General features: G+C 42.1%; 1 protein-coding gene across 1 annotated transcript in view; it reads right to left on the bottom strand.

The window, feature by feature from the left end:
- The window catches only part of clstn1 (calsyntenin 1), a 71,357-nt gene that overhangs the window by 12,927 nt on the left and 37,689 nt on the right, over positions 1-20,741 (bottom strand). Inside the window, exons 3-14 of the mRNA XM_039008261.1 lie at positions 11,972-12,167; positions 10,167-10,375; positions 9,668-9,817; positions 9,195-9,380; positions 8,672-8,920; positions 8,115-8,236; positions 7,322-7,484; positions 4,307-4,464; positions 3,487-3,635; positions 2,541-2,794; positions 383-553; positions 26-171 (exon numbers count right to left, since the gene is read on the bottom strand). Coding sequence (XP_038864189.1) covers positions 26-171; positions 383-553; positions 2,541-2,794; positions 3,487-3,635; positions 4,307-4,464; positions 7,322-7,484; positions 8,115-8,236; positions 8,672-8,920; positions 9,195-9,380; positions 9,668-9,817; positions 10,167-10,375; positions 11,972-12,167 — 2,153 coding nt within the window. The remainder of the gene's footprint in view (positions 1-25; positions 172-382; positions 554-2,540; positions 2,795-3,486; positions 3,636-4,306; positions 4,465-7,321; positions 7,485-8,114; positions 8,237-8,671; positions 8,921-9,194; positions 9,381-9,667; positions 9,818-10,166; positions 10,376-11,971; positions 12,168-20,741) is intronic.

The following is a 20,741-nucleotide window of genomic DNA, read 5'->3' as shown; positions in this document are numbered from 1 at the left end:
ATAAACAGTAAACGCTCAGTCATACCTCGACCTTGAAGTCGTTGCTGATGTAGCGGCCGTTGAGTTCGGAGCAGAACAGCTTGAACTTCCTGTCAAAGAGAGCCTCTGTGTGCCAGTTCTTGTAGCGAATCAGGTGCAGGACCTGCTCATAGTTGGCCATGGTGTTGACGCCTGGGACATGGAGAGGAGGCTTGTCAAGTACAGATTTAGGGAGGGAAAATGTAGTTAAAGGCAGGTCCGGCACTCATTGTTAGCACAAAGCAGACAGGAGGGTTGACGAAGGATATGTTTTTTATGCATTATGGGGAAAAATGTCTAGCCCAGCCTAGTCTACCATAGCCAAACAGCCTAGTCTAGCTTAGCCTAGCCATCCTAGACCAACCTGTCAGGACGAGACCCAGGTTGGAGGAGGTCATCTCCAGGCCGCGCTGCTGGACCTGGGCCTGGTCTACCTCCAAGGTCTCATGCTCTCCGTCCAGCTCGTCGCCCAGTGCCGTCACCTCACATGTGTCCAGGTTGTGCATGATCTCCTCCGACACTACCGTCTCTTGAACTGAGAAAAAATTGGGGGGAAGAAGATTGATATATTTTTTTTATCTGTATGTTTGCTGTGTAATTGTATGTATGTGGTAACACTTTCCATGCCAATAAAAGCCCTTTGAATTTTGAGAGAATATTGTCAGTTAAGAAGCTCACATTTTAACAGAGCTATTGGGGCTTGTCACCCAGAATCAGATTAAGCCTTGTTCTAGACTAAAACATACTTTCAATGCACATTCTCCACTGACGGTGCTGGTTACGCTTTATTTTACAGGTGGTATTTACTAAGAAACTATGTGGTAACAATGGATAATAGTAATTTCAAAGAAACCACCTGCTTAATATCAGGAAAATAAAAAGGTAACTATGGAGCTTTTCAGTCCAGGACAAGGCTTAATCTGTGTCTGGGAAACCAGCCCATGATGTCCTGTACATTGTTTATCAACCAGAGGTAATGAGAACAGCAGAGCTGGTAGGTAACAGCGGTAGTAGACCTCTAAGCCCTGTTTTCCCATATGGCTTGTTTTACACAAGGGCACTTTGTCTCTCTCAATCTCTAGATCGCTCGCCCTCCCTTTCTTGCATTCTCTTTCTCCCCTTTCCACATCTCTCTCAGCCTCCCTCCCTAGTTCATTCTCTCTCGCTCTCCCTCTTCTGTTTCTATTTTTTCCCTCTTCTCTCTAGCACTCCCTGCCCTGTTCTTTATCAGACCAAATAGATGAACAGATGTCGTGGCTGGTCAAATAACCCCTCCCATAAAGCTTGTGTAGTAAACAACCCCTCCCTCCTCCTCCCTCCCACAGCTCCCTCCACCTCCCTCCCACAGATTGCCACTGGTGGCCTAATCCTCTGTGTGTTATCTACTTGTTTCCACTGGGATATATACCAGGGTCTGGCCAATATCAACCCAATTCAATTCAGCCAGTACAATTAATCCCCATGCATTGGGGTCTCCTCCAGATTTGCCCTTAAGGACACAAGGGCATCTAAAATGAGCATAAATGTCTGCCTGAACCAATATTTCCGATTGAAAGCAATTGGGATCTGCCCAGTCTCTGCAATTGTAGGGAAGAAGAACCACTGAGTTCAAATGAAATGCCCTGAACCATGATCTTGGCTGTGGTATTTTCTGTGGATGACTCTGTGCTCCTCCAAATGTTTGTGGTGTGTTGTTCGGGGACGTTTTCCCATATGGCTTGTTTTTCCACAAGGGCACTTTGTCTCTGTCAATCTCTAGATCGCTCCCCCTCCCTTTCTTGCATTCTCTTTCCACATCTCTCTCAGCCTCCCTCCTTTTTATTTAATCCATTTTAGAATAAGGCTGTAATGTAATTTTTTTTTTTTTAAGTCAAGGTCTGAATACTTTCCGAAGGCACTGTATCTACAGCCAACCTCTGATCTGTAGACCACCAACGGTCCCTGGGATGATACCAACAGGTCCCTGAGATGGTTGGCTGACTGACAGTTCGTCAGTTCTCAAGAGCTGGTTTTAATTTAAGGGGATACTTCAAAGAAGAGGGACCATAGCTCGCTGGTTGATAAACCTTAAAGGTTTAGAAACATTCCTTAACTGTAAGGTGGTACAGGATCTACAGTAAGGGGGTACAATCTACAGAGTGCTTAAAAAAAAAAAAAAACTTTTTCACATTTTAGTTTGGGTAAAAAAATAAAATTAAAATAAATACAAATTAGCAAAAAATTTGCTTAATTGAGGAAATCTGTTCCTAACTAAGTATTCACACAAATTTTTAAAAAGACGTGATCTCAATGTATTCGTGGTATGAAATAATTGTTTTCAAAAGAACAATCTCTTTTTGGGCTTACAGTAGTTGTGGTCAATTTACAGTGTACAAATTATCATTATTTTACGTCCCCCGACCATTCACTCTGACAAAAATAAGCCCACGGCTGAATCTAGTTGCCTACCCCTGATCTACATTAAGGTGGACCTATTTAAAGTATGGAGGTATGATCTATAGTAGGGTGGTACGTCTTAGTACCTGTGGGGTCGTCCTCTGCCCCCTCTGTGGCCTCTGTGGCCTCTGGCTCGGTTTCAGCCTCAACCTCGCGGGTGATGGTGCTGACGATGCGCAGCTCGGGGAACAGAGTCACACCCTCAGGGCTCTCAAACTCTGCAGCGCCGCGGGCAAAGTGGTCGATGCCACTCAGGCTGATCTTGGGCTCCTCGGGCTGCAGCACCATCACGTATCCCGCCGCTTCCGGTACCAAGATGCACGTCTCCTCATTGAAGCACCTAGCAAGCCAACGGTTTCAGATTAGGTCCATTTCAGTCTAATATAAGCAGTACATTAGCCATGCAATATGCGAGAAAAATATCCTCTGTCATTCTAAGTGCATGCAAATAGGGCAGGGGACCATTTGATTGTCTATACTGTGAAACTTTAAAACAGTTTGCAGTTCACTTGAAGCAGTCTTTCATTCTTTTCACCTCTATCTTACCATTTTACGTTTCATGTTGAATTGACTTTGGAAAAGGCAGGTACACACTACCCTCCATTTTACCTTTCTATTCAGATTTTTTTGATTAAATTCCCTTTGAATAAATAACCTTTTGAATCTTTATTTGAGTGTAAAGCAGCACCTTTTAAACATGTCAGTGATTTAACCATTTAAATATCATCATCTTTCACTGACACAAAATGTATATTATCATAAAGCATATATTGGTAAGCCTAGCTAACAGCCAAACTCAGTAGCCATATTACTATCTAATTGTACCAAGTGGTCTGGTGCACAGACAATGTATTATATCATTCAGGGCAGGTTTCCCGGACACAGATCAAGCCTAGTTCTGGACTAAAAATCATGCTTAATGGAGAATATCTATAAATGTTTTAGTCCAGGGCTAGGCTTAATCTGTGTCTGGGAAACTGGCCCAAAGTGTATATTGGGCCAAAGTGTTTATTGATGGCACGGGACACTCACTTGACGGTGGTGGAGACGCGGAGGTGTCGAATGCCGGGGGTGGGGAACTGGCGTGAGTTCAGGTAGGAGATGTGCTGCATGACCTTGTCGAAAGCCTCAATGTCATCGCCTTCCACGGTCAGCGACGACTGGTTGGGGTTGAACGCCACCTGAGAGAGAAGAGGTGATGGCGGCAGAGTGAGCCCCAACTGTTGATGTTCCATGTTAGTCATTTAGCAGACGCTCTTATCCAGAGCAACTTACAGTCATTCAGTTTAGTAGGGGAAAAAAGACACATATCAAAGTCATTGCTAGAAGACTGAAGCCCCTCTTAGGGCTATACTCATGTTCAATGTACTCTCTTTTAGCCCTTAGTCCCATAACTTCAAGCAAGTTGTATTGTTATAAATGTGACTGTATTAGAGGTACACCAAATCCACTGGACTTTGTAGCCCGGTTAAAGGGATAGTTCACTGCTTTGGTTTCGTTTCCCTGGAAGTTTACCAATGCTAACATTTCAGCATTTGTGGCTGAAATCCCATTCAAGTCATGGGAACGATATTAGCATTTTTCGCGCATCATGTCCAAATCATCCAAAGTATCAAAAATAGATTGTGAAGCTCACCAAACAGTGCCAGCCACTGTCAGGGAAACTAAAGGCATGGATTGCTGTCATACCATGTAAGCAGTCTATGTACAAGGTATGTGTAATGTGTAAAAAAAAATTTAAAAAATGTGAACCATCCCTTTAAGGTTAGGAAAGCTGGTCCTAGAGCTGTACACAGGGGAAACTTCACCCCAGAGCCCCTCCAGCCCCCCAGGCTATAGCTAGACCTCTCACCTTGACGGCTGAGGCCACCTCCTCAGGCAGCTGCACATCCAGGCCCTCCTTGCAGGTATACAGGCAGTCGATCACCTTCTTGTTCTCCAGCTTTCCCGACCGGATCATCAGGCCGGCCAGATTCCCCCGGAAAAACTGGGACATGCGAGCGTTGCCGCCTGGACCCAGCGAAGAGCGGAGGAGAAAACACACACACAGTCAGCCAGGCGTATAAATCTGCAGACTGACCTTTTCTGGGCGAGCGGTTTGAAGCATGCCATCTGAATGTGCAGCAAAGGCCGCGTGACTGGCGCTCTCATGCAAGTTAGTATGTGTGCCCTTAAAAGGCCTGAGAATGGATGACGGATGAGCTGATACAGGCCTCCAGCCAAACATGCACCAATCTGCAGTTTGATGGTGGAAAAAACAATGGATTGGAGGGGGATGGGGCATGCTATCATGGAATCGGTTCAATGTCTTCACTTCAAATGTTATTATCTTACATACATTTTCATACCAATATGTATCCTACAAGGCTATGGTGATTCTTGATATTTAAATATAATTTATGTTTTTCAATATACTTTTGCTACAATCAGTTGTGAGGAAAATCTTAAATGTGACTTACATCCCAGTTAGCACATTTGGTTCCTTGGAAGCTGAGGGAATGTAAGAGTTTGCCTTCCCATTGGTTCTGGGAACGAAGCCATAAGTTTCCTGACGGTAAAACTGGCCTTTTTTTTTTTTTTTTACGTTCTGAGAACGGAAGTAAACATTTTGCCTGTTCTGGGAACATCCCTTTTTAGGTTGCAGGGGGGTTCTGAGAACGTTTTACTATGATTCTCTGAAAGTTTTCCTGGGATGTTTAATTAACACTATGAGAATGGAAATGATAGGTTATTTGAAGGTAATTAAATAACAGAACATTCTCTAAAATGTTTGTAATGAAATGTAAAGGTTATTTTTCTAACTTTCACTGAATGTTTCAATAAGACTTTTAATAACACTGCTAGCTTAGTTTGGGCTAACTGTTCTGAACTCCAAGCAAAGATAGGACACATGGAAATGAATTTGCTTAGTGCAAACACATTGTTTTATTGCACGCGGTCAGTGAGATTTGAACCTATGAACTTCTGTTTTCTATCCATGGAATTTGTCCACTGTGCCACCAGCATACCATGTTTTCTAAACTCATACAAAGCTGTTCATTTTTGTCTATTCATACAGGCCCTGTTTCAAAGGAAGCAAGCTCTCATTAAGATCAGGTGTGGCCAATTAGTAGCCGCAGCCAACACACCTGAACACATTTAACAAGATAGAGGATAAAGAGTGTTTGGTTGACACAGAGAACAGAATGTACGTTTTTAAACAACATTCTTAGAACTTACAAAAGGTTTTCTCGTAGTTTTTAAATGTACACTTTTTTTTACGTTCTCTGAATAATTTAAGAACATGACTTTAAATACAACCATTAGGAAATCTGTTGGGAACCTTATACTGAAGGACTGAAATTCCCACAGAAGAACATTGTTTCTTAACAATCTGAGAATGTTCCCAATATCAAACCAGTTGGAGAACGTTCCTAGAATATGACCAAAATTTAAATTAAATGTAACTGTTTGAACTTTTTGGAAACGTTCTGTTAAAGTAATGAAATACCAAGAAAATAACGTTTTTTTTGTCAAGTTCCTTAAATGTGCTGAGAACGTTCCAAAGCCAAGCAACTACCCTGCACCATTCCAAGAAAGTTTGTATGCAATGTCGGCAGTATGTCCAAAATAACCATAGGACAACCATGCTCTCACCAAGCTCTAAGAAACATATGGTTCTCAGATCATTTAGTGCTAGCTGCGATGTATCCTATCAGTTATGGTTGTTAACTAATTTCAATATACTGGTGCATTTCTTGAGGTGAAAATCGTAAGCTCGAGGTGAATATTGTGCAGGGATTTGATGCACCCGTTAGTGCATGAGGATGGGTCTGCTATGGCTGCGTCACTGCAACGCAAATCTGGCCTCGCCTCTCTCAAGGTCACATTGTCCTGCAGCCAGCAGCAGAATCGCTGTGTCGCAAGCTGTGCATTGTTGTCATCAGATACTCTGGAGCCGCAGCTCCTTACGCAAGGTCATGCACTGAAACGGTAAACATCTCCAAATACTGCATCGGGTAATAGAGAGCACCGTCTGAAGGCGAAATTGAGAGAATACCGCATTGGCTTATGAATAATAGAAATATCAAAGTGATACAAAAAAAAGCCGTCCAGGAATATGTTGCATCCAGTCTTACGCAGACTGTCTCATGCTAGAAATATAGAGTTAGAGAATCATTCCTCGTGCAGCTAGAATGTGGAAGACATTCTAGTCGGGGGTGATGATGATGATGATGCCGTTAACAAGATGGACAAATGGCACATATTAAGGAGTAAGGGAAAGACTTGAGCAACCTGTGGAAGGCTCAGAGACTGTCTCATTGTCTTTGTCATGTCCTGGGTTGTCTGTAGAGAGTACAGGAGAGAGTTCAGGGAAAGAGAGCAGGGGGGAGGGGATTGAAAATCAGGAGAGGTTGGTTTGATGTTACACATGAACTAATAGTGCATCATCCTGGTAGCAGGGAAAGAGTTAATACTGTATGTACAGTATATCAGAACAATTACATGTACTTATTTTAGGCATAAACACAAGGAGAACTACTACCATTGTATATCAATGGAAAAAAATTGCAATAAAAAAACTAATTCTCAAACAGAAAGCCCTATTCTAGCATTTTGTCCTTAGTAACTATCAATATAAACTCAAAGATCAATACTGGTATCTTAGCTGATACATGCATTGCCATGTAAGCTAAAGGATGACATCTTAAAACATCCTGATAAGGGATTTATTTTTGTTGTTAAGATAATATCTTTTGTCTGTTTTCATCAACATTCCCGCTGTGTCTTGCCTGGTCCCAGATCTGTTTGAGTTATCATGTCAACTCCAAATGTTTGGTGATAGCACAAACAGATCTGGGACCAGGCTACTTTGTGGCTAGTTTACCTTGCCAGCAGGCCCCGATAGTGAGCTGCATGTCAATCTTGGAGGAGTGCAGGGGGTAGTCTTCGGTGACCAGGAAGGGCTCGAAGGTGGCCCCATCTACAAAGAGAGCCACGGAGGGGAACTCCACGTTCAGCACGTAGTGGTGCCACTCTTTGTCACACACCTGGAGTGAGAGAGAGAGGAGAAGGGGCAGGAGGTCAAAATCAACTCTATCTAAATTAGTCTTTCCTCACCTCCTCCTCAACCTTATTGTCCTAGGTCCCTCCCTTCTGACTTTCTTCTCCAATACAATTTGAGAATGAGGCAAGGTGAGAGGATGCAAGAAATCAATTAAATATTGACTGGGTTGGAGCCTAGTCGAGGCCATGAGCAGGTAGACATGGCAAAGAGCTCATTCTGCATATGTTCTACTACCCTGCTCTCATTCTACAGTCCTCATAAACATCTTTGTTATGGCAATGACAAAACTGATTGTGCTAATGGACAAACCATTTGGAATTTTGCTATGATTTTGAGAGGCAGCTGAAAATCATTGGTTGTTGTGGGGTTCTGGGACATTCTCACCAGTAAAATCTGGGACAATAAAGTAACTACTACTACTACAGTCAAACTGTCTTGAGGTGTGGTGTCGAAAAAGGGGCAGTCTTGGTGTCCTGGTGACCAAGCAGACCACAAAAATAAGTGCTTTAATTAATGCTTTGAAGTGTTATCCTCTGCGATCAAATGCAAACGCATCTTGTTTGATGTATGCATTCGTTTTACCCCAAATTAAATTAAAAGTGTGGTAGCTCACCTGGTCCAGTTTCCAGTGGAACTCAGCTGGTTTGTAGTTCTCCGCCTCTGCGGGGTCCTGACGCAGCAGCAGGATGAGGTGACAGTTATGGACGTAGAGGGAGTAGTGGTGTCTGTTCATTTCTGTGGGATGGGCACCAGATTAGGGTTAAAGGTAGGTTTGCCAAGCTCCGGTAACGTTCCAATATTTCCAAGTTCTCCAAAAATCCCAGATGGTAGATTCACAGAATCAAAATAGAATGAGCTGGAATTCTCCAACCATGATTTCAAGATAACCTGGGAATTTTGGTAAAGTTGCCAGAATTTTGGACTGGGAGTATTTTTGGAGTCCTATCACGAGAGGACAAATACTGTCTATTGATGTATGGGGTATCAGACCTGGGTACAAATCATAACCCTAATTATTTTCTTTCACATTCCTAAGCTGTGCTCGATTGAGCTTGCCAGGCACAATGGAATAGTCCCAAAAGTGCAAACCCCATCATACCAGCACTCCAGACAGGCTCAACGGAGTACACATTATGGGGTATGTTTTACAGTGAGTAGAGGGTAGCGTACCGGTCTTGTCCGAGTTACAGAGGATGGTCTCCTTCTCCCTGGCCCCGGGGCCGTGCCTCATCCACACAGAGACGGTGAAGGGCTCCTTCAGGCTGGTGCTCACCACACCCTCGGGCACCTTGATGGCCTGCGTGCCGTTGAACTCAAACACCTGGTCGCTGTCATGCCCATTGTCTGTGGGCAGACCCACCGTCCAGTTGGCAGAGCTGCTTGGTGCAGGCAGTAATTCCACCGTGCCAGCGCTGGCGCCTGAGAGAGACACACACACACACACCGAATGCCAGGTTTAGACACAAATACACAATGCTACAGATAAGAAAAGCGATGACTCGTTTTCCCCAGCTAACAATTACATCATGTCAACAAATCAAATCCACTTTGTTCACTGAGGGTAGTTTTTTTTTGGAATGGACTGCATTACGAGGAATGGATGTTGTTTGGCACATTGCTTGATTAGCAGAGATACATGCTCTGAGCTACAGTATATCATGGTTGTTTTTGTTCTAGGTTTAGGGTTTCTCACCGCATAGCTTGTGCAGGGACTTCTCAGAGTAGGTGTCTCGGTCGCAGCCCTTTCCGATGTGATTGGTCTCCAGCTCGATGTTGGCCTGGATGGAGGTGATTGGCTCCTCGCAGGTCTCCAAGTGCATGCTGGGGAAAAGGGCCAGACTGCCTGTGCCAGGCTCGTACTCAATCCTCTTGTTGAAACCTGAGAAAGAGAAAGAGAGAGATATAGAGGGAGAGAACGTGAAAGAGAGAAGAGAAATGAGCAACATGTTTAGACGCAACACCACAAATAATGGTATAAGACATTTGCAGTCGATACTCTGTTCATTCATTAGGCAGTGATTCTGACACTAGCTAAGAGAGGATAAGCCTGCGGGTTGAATGACCTCTTTCCAATGGTATACTGTAAACTTTAGCCTTACAGAGTCCCACACACTAACAGATCCTGAAGCCATTTGAGAGTTACTGATAGAGTAGAGCCTTTGCTACCTTGCCAGCCGGGCTTGCAGGTGGGCTTAATGTTGATCTTGACCAGCACATCTTCTGAGGCGCGGTTCTTCCCACAGTCGTAGGCAGTCACCGTCAGTTTGTACATGCGCTCTTTGCTGTAGTTCAGCTTCTCTGTGTTCTTGATGAAGCCTGAGTAAAGAAAAAAAACAAAACAAGAATTGAGCTGATTTGAGCTTTTCATTGATGGAATGCCAACAAGCTACAGGTGCGCTAAGAACAAAAGTAAACAGTGCTAATCAAAGCCCAACTTTTAAAATCAGACACGCAAGGGATTATCATAATACAGAGATTGGCATTTCAAGGTGCAAGCCTACACTTCAAAGGCAAAGTGCTAAATTAAAAAAATGACAGACTTACTGTTTGCCGAGATCAATAAAAAAATTGGTCTAGGTCAATAAGAATCGCAGCTCTGATCTATTTTTAAGCCGTTTGTTTTTTGGCAGGCGGCCGGGTTGGGCAGCTACGTCGGGGTCCTTACCGTCCTTGTCAACAGTGAAGGGTACATCTGGGGTGACGATCTCGTAGCTGCAGATCTGGCTAAACTGGAATGAGCAGTCGGCATCCACTGCCTCCACCTTCAGGATGCTGTCATACTTCTTACCCTCGATGACCGTGGCTTTGTAGGACTTCTCCTTGAACACTGGGGAATACTCGTTGATGTCGTTCACTTGGATGTGGACAGTGGCCCTGTTGGGGTCAAAGTTAAACTGGTGACGACAGACTGACCGACCAAAAAGATACATCCATCACACAAGCTTCTGTGAATTACATTAGTCTCTGCTTAGCTAATTAAGTAATCTGTGCAATAATCAATTTTAGGATGGCTGTATTGCAGCCGATCACAATTTATCATAATGTTGCATTACAGCTGGATAACTTTGATTATACTAACATAAGCAAGGATAGTAAGGAAGGATGGCTCAATGTGGGCAAGGGAGAACTCTGAGATTGGAGACAGTACTCATCTTGTCTCAAAAGTAAAAAAGTGTTACACTATTGTATAACATTATACTAGGATTATTGTGTTTCCATAGCTAGGGTTGACAGTGAGGACTTGTGAAGAGCAGAATCAACCACCAATTAAATTTCAGTTCAATTTAAGGGGCTTTATTGGCATGTGAAACATATGTTTACATTGCCAAAGCATATGAAATACCTCTACATAATCAAAACAGTTGCTCTGTGAGAAGGTGTTAAAGTTCACAGATAGCCACTGGGGAGCCAGGTCCAGCCAATCAGAATGAGTTTTTCCCACAAAAGGGCTTTATTACAGACAGAAATACTCCTCAGTTTCATCATCTGTCCGGATGGCTGGTGTCTGACGATCCCGCGGGTGAAATAGGCGGATGTGGAGGTGCTGGTCTGGTGTGGTTACACGTGATCTGCGGTTGTGAGGGCGGTTGGACGTACTGCCAAATTCTCTAAAACGATGTTGAGGCAGTAGAGAAATGAACATTCAATTCTCTGGCAACAGCTCTGGTGGACATTCCTGCAGTCAGCATGCCAATTGCACGCTCGCTCAAAACTTGACATCTGCGGCATTGTGTTGTGTGACAAAACTGCACATTTTAGAGTGGCCTTTTATTGTCCCCAGCACAAGGTGCACCTGTGTAATGATCGTGCTGTTTAATCAGCTTCCTGATATGCCACACCTGTCAGGTGGATAGATTATCTTGGGAAAGGATAAATGCTCACTAACAGAGATATAAACAAATTTGTGGACAAAATATGAAAGAAATGTTTGTGCATATGGAACATTTCTGGGATTTTTTATTTCAGCTCATCAAACACGGGACCAACACTTTATATTTATATTTTTGTTCAGTATAAATGCCAGCTGAAGTGTGGCTCTGGCCCCAAGTTCCACCAGGTCTGCCGAAGCCATGCCCAGTGAGACATGGGTGGCGGCCCGCGTAGATGGACACAGAAAAGTCTGAGCCTTTTGGGTAAAACACTGGGATAAATCCTGTATGGAAATGCACCATGATTGTGCACATTTTCCTTCCAACCTTTACTTGATTGAATATGTTGGCAATGATCAAATTCATAGACTGCAAGGTGAATTTTGATTGATGGACTCATCGCATCAATCTAATTTTAAAAGGACTGCTGGCACCAGCAACAGAATGTCCTGCCCACACAATTACACTAAGATCAGGTCATTCGAACAAAATTGAGTCAAGGCGGGAAGAAATTCCACACACTGTGGCACTCAAGTGTTGACTTTGCAAATTGGTCCCAGTACGGGGCCCTGAGGCACTACGGAGCAAGAGTCAGACATACTTGTGAGATTTCTTCATGTTGGCTCCGTCGGGGCCCTCTCCACAGTCATAGGCCTGGATGGTGAAGGTGTGCTCCTTCTGGAGTTCACAGTCCAGCTTGTCCTTAGCTCGAATGACTCCCTCACCCGTGGACTTGTCCAGGACCACTGCCTCAAAGGGAACATTCTGCCCATGGATCCTGAAGCCACAAATCTCACCTGAACAGGTCAAGAATCGAAAAAGTGTTTGTTTAGAAGGGGAAAGTTCCTTCTTGAAGTCTACAGTCAAATTAGTAAGAAAACACTATGTATACACAAACTTAAATAAAGAACATCCAAAGGTTTTGGCAGCCAGGGATTTGTACATTTGGGGGCAGGGGGTGTCTGTGGAGGAAGCCAGAAGCATTGTTGTATGGGTGAGTACTTGAGGGGAGGGGAGGGGGGAGTGGGGACATTTAGCATAATAGTGGGCTGACTGATCACATCGCATCCAGTCATGCATGTTGAAACCAATAAATATGTGGACAGGCATTTCACAGGAGTACTTTACACCACAACAATTAAACTAATCAAACCAAACCAAAACGAAGAGGGAGTGCAAAGCCAATATTGGAGCAAGATATTAAAATCAGTGCATTTCATTGTCAGGCTATAAATTACAGGGCTATTTCAGAAGAAAAGAAGGAGTGAACATAGGAAAAAGAAAGGAAACCTAAATCAAAATATTAAAAGTTTACAGTAGAAGTAATATGAAACGATTACGATAAAGTGGTCCGGTATCAAATGGCACTAAACCTAATACAGTGAAGAAAAACAAAATGAACAAATTAAAATAATCCATTAAAAGTTCATTTTGGAGTGAAGGAAGTCTTCCTGTGCAATTTTGCCTCGCACCCCAAACTATTTAGAAATGAATACAAAATTAAATAATAGAGGATCAAACCAGTACAATAGCAGTAGTCAAACAAAAGTACTGGATGAGAACTGGGGTTAGAAATATCAACTTGCTCGACATCCACATCAAATGACAACTGCAGCCATGCTAATGGTAGAGATTAGTGGTGGAAAAGATGCAACAACAGAAACCTCACAGCAGAGAGAGTTTGCATTAACAACCTCAGCGACTTTGCTTTGAAAAATCGAGAAATTACAAGTTGCCAGTGGTCAAAATCATGGTTATTGTATGAAAATCATCTTTAATATAATTTTTTTAAAGTAATACCGGCACATTTATTTCAATTTGGTTCTTTTTTGAGAGGCACCAACGATATTGGTGTGCAGTTTATTGTCCATACATAATACTACACTATGACAAAAATGTCATTATCAAATTTAATTTCCCAACATTTAGCATGGGTTTCACCAGGTTGTATTTTCTTAATAAATATTCAACTCAAGGCAGAATTGTTCATTTAAAGTAATTGTCTCAAATTGGCTTTGATATCAGTCTTGGTTGATTGTTCATGATGAATTTGCCAAAATGACAGACAACTTTGAGACCAACTCCTGACTTTAGCACCTTTTCCCTGATTGTGGCTGAAATACTGTTAGGGTCTGCAAACTACAATGGATGTCTCATGCACAGATATTTCTAAGTACACGCAGCCCCACATCACACTTTTCATCCAGTTGTTGTATTTTCCAAAAATTTGGGGTGAGAGAAAAGTAAAAGTTAAACAAAAACAAATGGGGAGGAGATTAAAGAGCATGGCAGGAGTTTCTGTGTAAAAGTGCGGATGCTAGTTTGCGTTAGTGGGTTAATAATAAAAAACTGAGCACAAGACAGGAGAAAGAGCCCATCATCACCTTCTTTGGTCAAGGTCACCTCAAAACTTTCTACAAGAAGGGAGAGAAAATCAACCCAGGTCAGTCAGAAAAGTTGAATTTCAGAGGTTACACAGAGAGGACAAGATAGAGTTGAAGTCAGAAGTTTACATACACCTTAGCCAAATACATTTAAACTCAGTTTTTCACAATTCCTGACATTTAATCCTAGTAAGAATTCCCTGTTTTAGGTCAGTTAGGATCACCACTTTATTTTAAGAATGTGAAATGTCAAAATAATAGTAGAGAGAATGATTAATTTCAGCTTTTATTTCTTTCATCACATTCCCAGTTTGGTCAGAAGTTTACATACACTCAATTAGTATTTGGTAGTATTGCCTTTAAATTGTTAAACTTGGGTCAAACGTTTCAGGTAGGGCTTTGTGATGGCCACTCCAATACCTTGACTTTGTTGTCCTTAAGCCATTTTGCCATGTTGTGCAGTTGCAAACCGTAGTCTGGCTTTTTTATGCCGGTTTTGGAGCAGTGGCTTCTTCCTTGCTGAGCGGCCTTTCAGGTTATGTCGATATAGGACTCGTTTTACTGTGGATATAGATACTTTTGTACCGGTTTCCTCCAGCATCTTCACAAGGTCCTTTGCTGTTGTTCTGGGATTGATTTGCACTTTTCGCATCAAAGTACGTTCATCTCTAGGAGACAGAACACGTCTCCTTCCTGAGCGGTATGACGGCTGCGTGGTCCCATGGTGTTTACTTGCATACTATTGTTTGTACAGATGAACGTGGTACCTTCAGGCGTTTGGAAATTGCTCCCAAGGATGAACCAGACTTGTGGAGGTCTACAATTTTTTTCTGAGGTCTTGGCTGATTTCTTTTGAATTTCCCATGACATCAAGCAAAGAGGCACTGAGTTTGAAGGTAGGCCTTGAAATACATCCACAGGTATACCTCCAATTGACTCAAATTATGTCAATTAGCCTATCAGAAGCTTCTAAAGCCATGACATCATTTTCTGGAATTTTCCAAGCTGTTTAAAGGCACTATCAACTTTGTGTATGTTAACTTCTTACCCACTGGAATTGTGATACAGTGAATTATAAGTGAAATAATCTGTCTGTAAACAATTGTTGGAAAAATTACTTGTGTCATGCACAAAGTAGATGTCCTAACCGACTTGCCAAAACTACAGTTTGTTAACAAGAAATTTGTGGAGTGGTTGAAAAATGAGTTTTAATGACTCCAACTTAAGTGTATGTAAACTTCTGACTTCAACTGTACATACTTTTGCCATATATGGATACACATTCACATTGAGAGTTTGGATTCAAATTTGACATGCAAATCAATACACAGCCCAAAAAGCCCTCTTCCTTAGGGGAAAAGTAAGAAGAGGTTACAAAGAAACATTACAGTAAAAGCTTCTACTGCCCAAAGATTTACCATTTTGCACATGACATGCTAAGAGACAACAATAACCAGCAAAATATTTCTGCATTTCTTGGTAGTCTTGGGCGATATACAGTTTATACCGTTTCTTGAGGTATTTCGAAATATCGACGGTATGATTTTCAATACCGTAAAAAAATTATATGCACATTTTGTACTTTGGTTAGTTAAGTTTAACTAAGGAATCTACGATGAGTCAAATTATATCCAGCTCAGGGCTCCAGCTATGCATTTGGTTAGCTAACTTGCTAGCTATAGTTAGCTAACGGACTTCTGTACATCACGCTGTAACGTACAATTGACCTTATTTTAGGGCCCAAAAAACATAATACTTCCAGGTCAACTGTAATATGAATACCATTGTAAAGCACAATTTCTCCCCCTTCCAGCAAAATCAATGACGAGACCTTCATGCTGCCCGTCTCTGCATGACTGAAGAAGGCAATGAGCTCTGTAGGGTCTTTTTAAAAATGGGGGAAAGAGGGAGATAAGCCGTGTGGGCAAACAGCTTTTTTCACCCCATCTGTCCAACTTATCACCTCTAAAATGTAAATAAAACACTATAAAGAATTTATATAATGTGTCATTACATACCTATTTGACGGTGTGTGTCGAATTTGAGTCAGGTTTTTACGGCGGCGCTAAAGTTATCTTTACAAGTAAACAGCGGCTGTCGTGGCTTTTGAGAGTCATGATGGCTTGCAATGATGATACAAAAAATGAATGCATTCAGTTGTACAATTGACTAGGTATCCCCCTTACCCTATCTCTGTCTCTTTCTTGTTTTTAATCTGCGAGAGTAGAATTACACCTGGTGGAGACAGGCTGTACGACACAGAATTAGTTGCATTATGCGTGCTGTACGTTATGGCATGACACAATTTAACGTACAGCGTCAGAGGGGTCAGTTTTTTCAACTTTTCTTCAATACTATCGGGCCATTTCCATGTCAATCAACGCTTGAATAGAAACGTAGTTCACACCCCAGATATTGATGCCAACACAGTCGCTACAGTCGTTTGAATGCTGCGGTTGCGCACATTTGTACGGAATGGGGTTAGTCAACAGTAAGTGGCTAGATGCCAAGATCAAGCTTCTTGGTTATAGCAGACATTCAATTTCCTGTTGCCTAAATGTTTTGTTCATCAAAAACAATTATATTATAGATAGAGAGATAGATATATATATATTTTTTTAAATAGCACCCCTTGTGTGCACATTTGGTAATACCGTATACCCCGGTATGGTACAGAAACGGTATGAAAATGTGGATACCGCCCAACGCTAGTTCCTGATGAATGCCATAGAAAACAAAATAATTTAGGATGATACTGTAGCTTACTAGCCTACGTCAGAAGGTTTGGACACAGTAATAACAATGCAGCATTCATCTCAGCAGACCTGTTAGGAAGTTATGTTACCTTACTACTTACTCATTACTGTGTAGTCTGAATAAAAACGGAGTTCATCAAAACTCTCTTATGCCATTAGACTGTACTCACAGAAAATGTGCTACTAAACCAAAAGCTAACATACAGTATTTCAAACTGAGCGTTGAGATACAACTTCACAGCATACTCCTGGGTCAGCTAACATTTGGCCGGTTCTGCTTGGTTGATTGTTTACGACCCGTATCCCTGGCCTCTCGTGGGGTGAGCTGTCCGTTTATTTTTCACCTAGACAATTAGAAATGGATTTCCCATTAGGGGCCTCTGTTCAGGACCAACCATGCGGTGGAAGCTTTGGGCCTCCCCCCACCCCATGCTCTCCCCAGCCCTAATGACAACATAGCTGAGACTCTGGAAATTCTACCCACAGCCTACCCTGTGTGCCTTGGCCCTCTGCTCTGGCTACAAGCCCCCAACATTTTCTACAAGACCTCATCCCAGCACAATGTGATTCTAGGCCCCTTGATGCCCTTTGTATTGCCGGTCGATGGCAGATGTCGTAAGAGTAGGCCGAAACCTGAACTGAGGGATACGTGACAATGTGAACTCCACAATGGGGTAGTCAAATGATGTTTAGCAGATCAAATGGTGACTTAATTGGTTCTGTGGTAACCCAAATTCTATGTTTTAGGGATACGTGAGAATATGAAATTCACAATGAATCAAAGGATGTTTCACAAATATCTTTGACTTAGAGGCTCTTACAGCAGCTGTTCTGACTGCACTCCTGTTTGTTATACTACAGCCCCCTTTCCTGATGTAAACACAGATTTTAGAGAGCTAGGCTAGCTCATCCCCCCCTTCAGTAGCAGGAGTTCCTGTCAAGACTAATCACATTTCAAGGAAGATAAATCATACAAAATAACAGGGGGATATTGGTAAATGGTATCAATGGTACACTAAGCAGACACAAACAAGCCAGATCAATTCAACTGTCATAAGCTCATTGTCTTGGACTAAAATTAGGAATTGATCTCATGTTAAGGCAAAATGTCCATACTGCATCATACTCCAATGTCCAGTACAGATGTCCCTACTACTCAGAGTCACATTAGGGAATAAGTAACCCAAATGTTGTTGTGGCTAAATACTACAGGAGTCCTTGACTGTGTCCCTGTAATGTAGTTCAGGGCTTGGCTATTTCTATGGCTGCTGTGCTCATTTTCAAGCTTCCCGCAGATTAAAAACCTACCATCGCTGCACCAGTGAACACACCCACACGTACACATATGGACAGGCTGACACAGCCACGACGACGCATGCACACTAGAGGTCGACCGATTAATCGGAATGGCCGATTATTTAGGGCCGATTTCATGTTTTCATAACAATCAGTAATCGGCATTTTTGGTCACCGATTACATTGCACTCCACGAGGAGACTGCGTGGCGGGCTGACTACCTGTTATGCGAGTGCAGCAAGGAGCCAAGGTAAGGTGCTAGCTAGCATTAAACGTATCTTATAAAACACAATAAATCTTAACATAATAACTAGTTAACTACACATGGTTGATGATATTAATAGTTTATCTAGCTTGTCCTGCGTTGCATATAATCGATGTGGTGCCTGTTAATTTATCATTGAATCACAGCCTACTTCGCCAAACGGGTGATTTAACAAGCGCATTCGCGAAAAAAGCACTGTCGTTTCACCAATGTGCACTTAACCATAAACATCAATGCCTTTCTTAAAATCAATACACAAGTATATATTTTTAAGCATAATTTTTAGTTAATATTGCCTGCTAACATGGATTTCTTTTAACTTGCTTTCTGTGCAAGCAGAGTCAGGGTATATGCAGCAGTTTGGGCCGCCTGGCTCGTTGCGAACTCTGAAGACTATTTCTTCCTAACAAAGACAGCCAACTTCGCCAAACGGGGGATGATTTAACAAAAGCGCATTTGCGAAAAAAGCATAATCGTTGCACGAATGTACCTAACCATAAACAATAATTTCTTTCTTAAAATCAATACACAGAAGTATATTTCTTTAAACCTGCATATTTCATTAAAAGAAATCCATGTTAGCAGGCAATATTAAACTAGGGAAATTGTGTCACTTAGACTTATGGATGCCACCCATTAGATAAAATACGGAACAGTTCCGTATTTCACTGAAAGAATAAACGTTTTATTTTCGAAATTATAGTTTCCAGATTTGACCATATTAATGATCTAAGGCTCGTATTTCTGTGTGTTATTATGTTGTAATTAAGTCTATGATTTGATATTTGATAGAGCAGTCTGAGCGGTGGTAGGCAGCAGCATGCTCGTAAGCATTCATTCAACAGCACTTTCGTGCATTTTGCCAGCAGCTCTTCGTTGTGCTTCAAGCATTGCGCTGTTTATGACTTCAAGCCTATCAACTCCCGAGATTAGGCTGGTGTAACCGATGTGAAATGGCTAGCTAGTTAGCGGGGTGCGCGCTAATAGCGTTTCAAACGTCACTCGCTCTGAGACTTGGACTAGTTGTTCCCCTTGCTCTGCATGGGTAACGCTGCTTCGAGGGTGGCTGTTGTCGATGTGTTTCTGGTTCGAGCCCAGGTAGGGGCGAGGAGAGGGACGGAAGCTATACCATTACACTGGCAATACTAAAGTGCCTATAAGAACATCCAATAGTCAAAGGTATATGAAATACAAATGGTATAGAGAGAAATAGTCCTATAATTCCTAAAATAACCTCAACCTAAAACTTCTTACCTGGGAATATTGAAGACTCACGTCAAAAGGAACCACCAGCTTTCATATGTTCTCATGTTCTGAGCAAGGAACTTAAACGTTAGCTGTTTTACATGGCACATATTGCACTTTCTTCTCCAACACTTTGTTTTTGCATTATTTAAACCAAATTGAACATGTTTCATTATTTATTTGAGGCTAAATTGATTTTGATTTATGTATTATATTAAAATAAAAGTGTTCATTCAGTATTGTTGTAATTGTCATTATTACAAATAAATAAATACATTTAAAAAATTTAAGAAGGGGGGGGGGGGAATCGTCATCGGCTTTTTTAAGTCCTCCAATAATCGGTATCGGCGTTGAAAAATCATAGTCGGTCGACCTCTAATGCACACACCAATGATGTATGGCACACACCCACACACCATTCTCACACAGACATTCAAGCCGTGGATTCAGCATCCCTGCTCATCCCATCGAGTACAGTGGCACTGCAGTGAACCTTGTCTGTACTTTGCTGGGACACGCTGTCCACTTTCCCAGCCCTCCTCATCAAATGGGTGAGTGGTGTACAAAGAAGGGCAGCGTGGAGCGCTCCATTGAACTCCAATTTACTACTGTAAGAGGAACCCATCGTTGTGCAATGAATGGGCATTTTGATTCCTCTTCACGTTGAGTTCTCTATTGGGCTGGGTTATGCACCCTGTCGTTCAAATCAAATACATTAACAATCTGGAGTAGACGGACCATTTCATTGTGGTCAAGTTCTAGTCTAGAATATAACAGGAACATAATTTGTGGTATTCTTTAGTTGTTTTCTCTGAGTAAAAATGGCACACCCATCTCAGTTGATTAAGTACAGTAAATTCACTTAATGTGTGATAAAAAATAAAGGGGCAAGGGCACAACAAGGGACATGGGAGAGTTGTGTAGGGAGTACTGAAGATCACAGAATGAATGGGATGGAGGGAAAAAAGCCATTCCCAATACCACGGTGCTTTGAACCTCAGCCAAAGTCAATCTCTTGTATGATTTTTAAAAAAGTGCCCTAATGCTGCCTTGGCACATATCAGTTTAATTGTGCCTCTCCTCGGAGATGAACATTAAAAGGGAAACTTCTGATTGATCTGGATATGAAAGGATCCTTAGGGTGGATATGGGGACCAGCTGCGGACCACTGTGTGGTGAAAACAAATCTAATATGCAATATCTCCCCTGGCAGATTTGGAACATAAACTGGGTGGTGCACTTAACGAAGATTAATGTAGAGTGTATGACTGGACTTTGCAGAAGGAGCACAGATGACATAGCTTGGCCGTAAATTAAAGAGATTAACTTGATGCTTCTTCACATACTACAGAGGTCAAAGTGGGTTTAAGATCATATAGAGACATCAAGTAAATAGATTCCATATGAATGCTAACATTGTATCAT

This window comes from Salvelinus namaycush, chromosome 14 (genome assembly GCF_016432855.1).
Source record: "Salvelinus namaycush isolate Seneca chromosome 14, SaNama_1.0, whole genome shotgun sequence".
NCBI lineage: Eukaryota > Metazoa > Chordata > Actinopteri > Salmoniformes > Salmonidae > Salvelinus > Salvelinus namaycush.
This window is presented reverse-complemented; position numbering and strand designations above follow the sequence as displayed.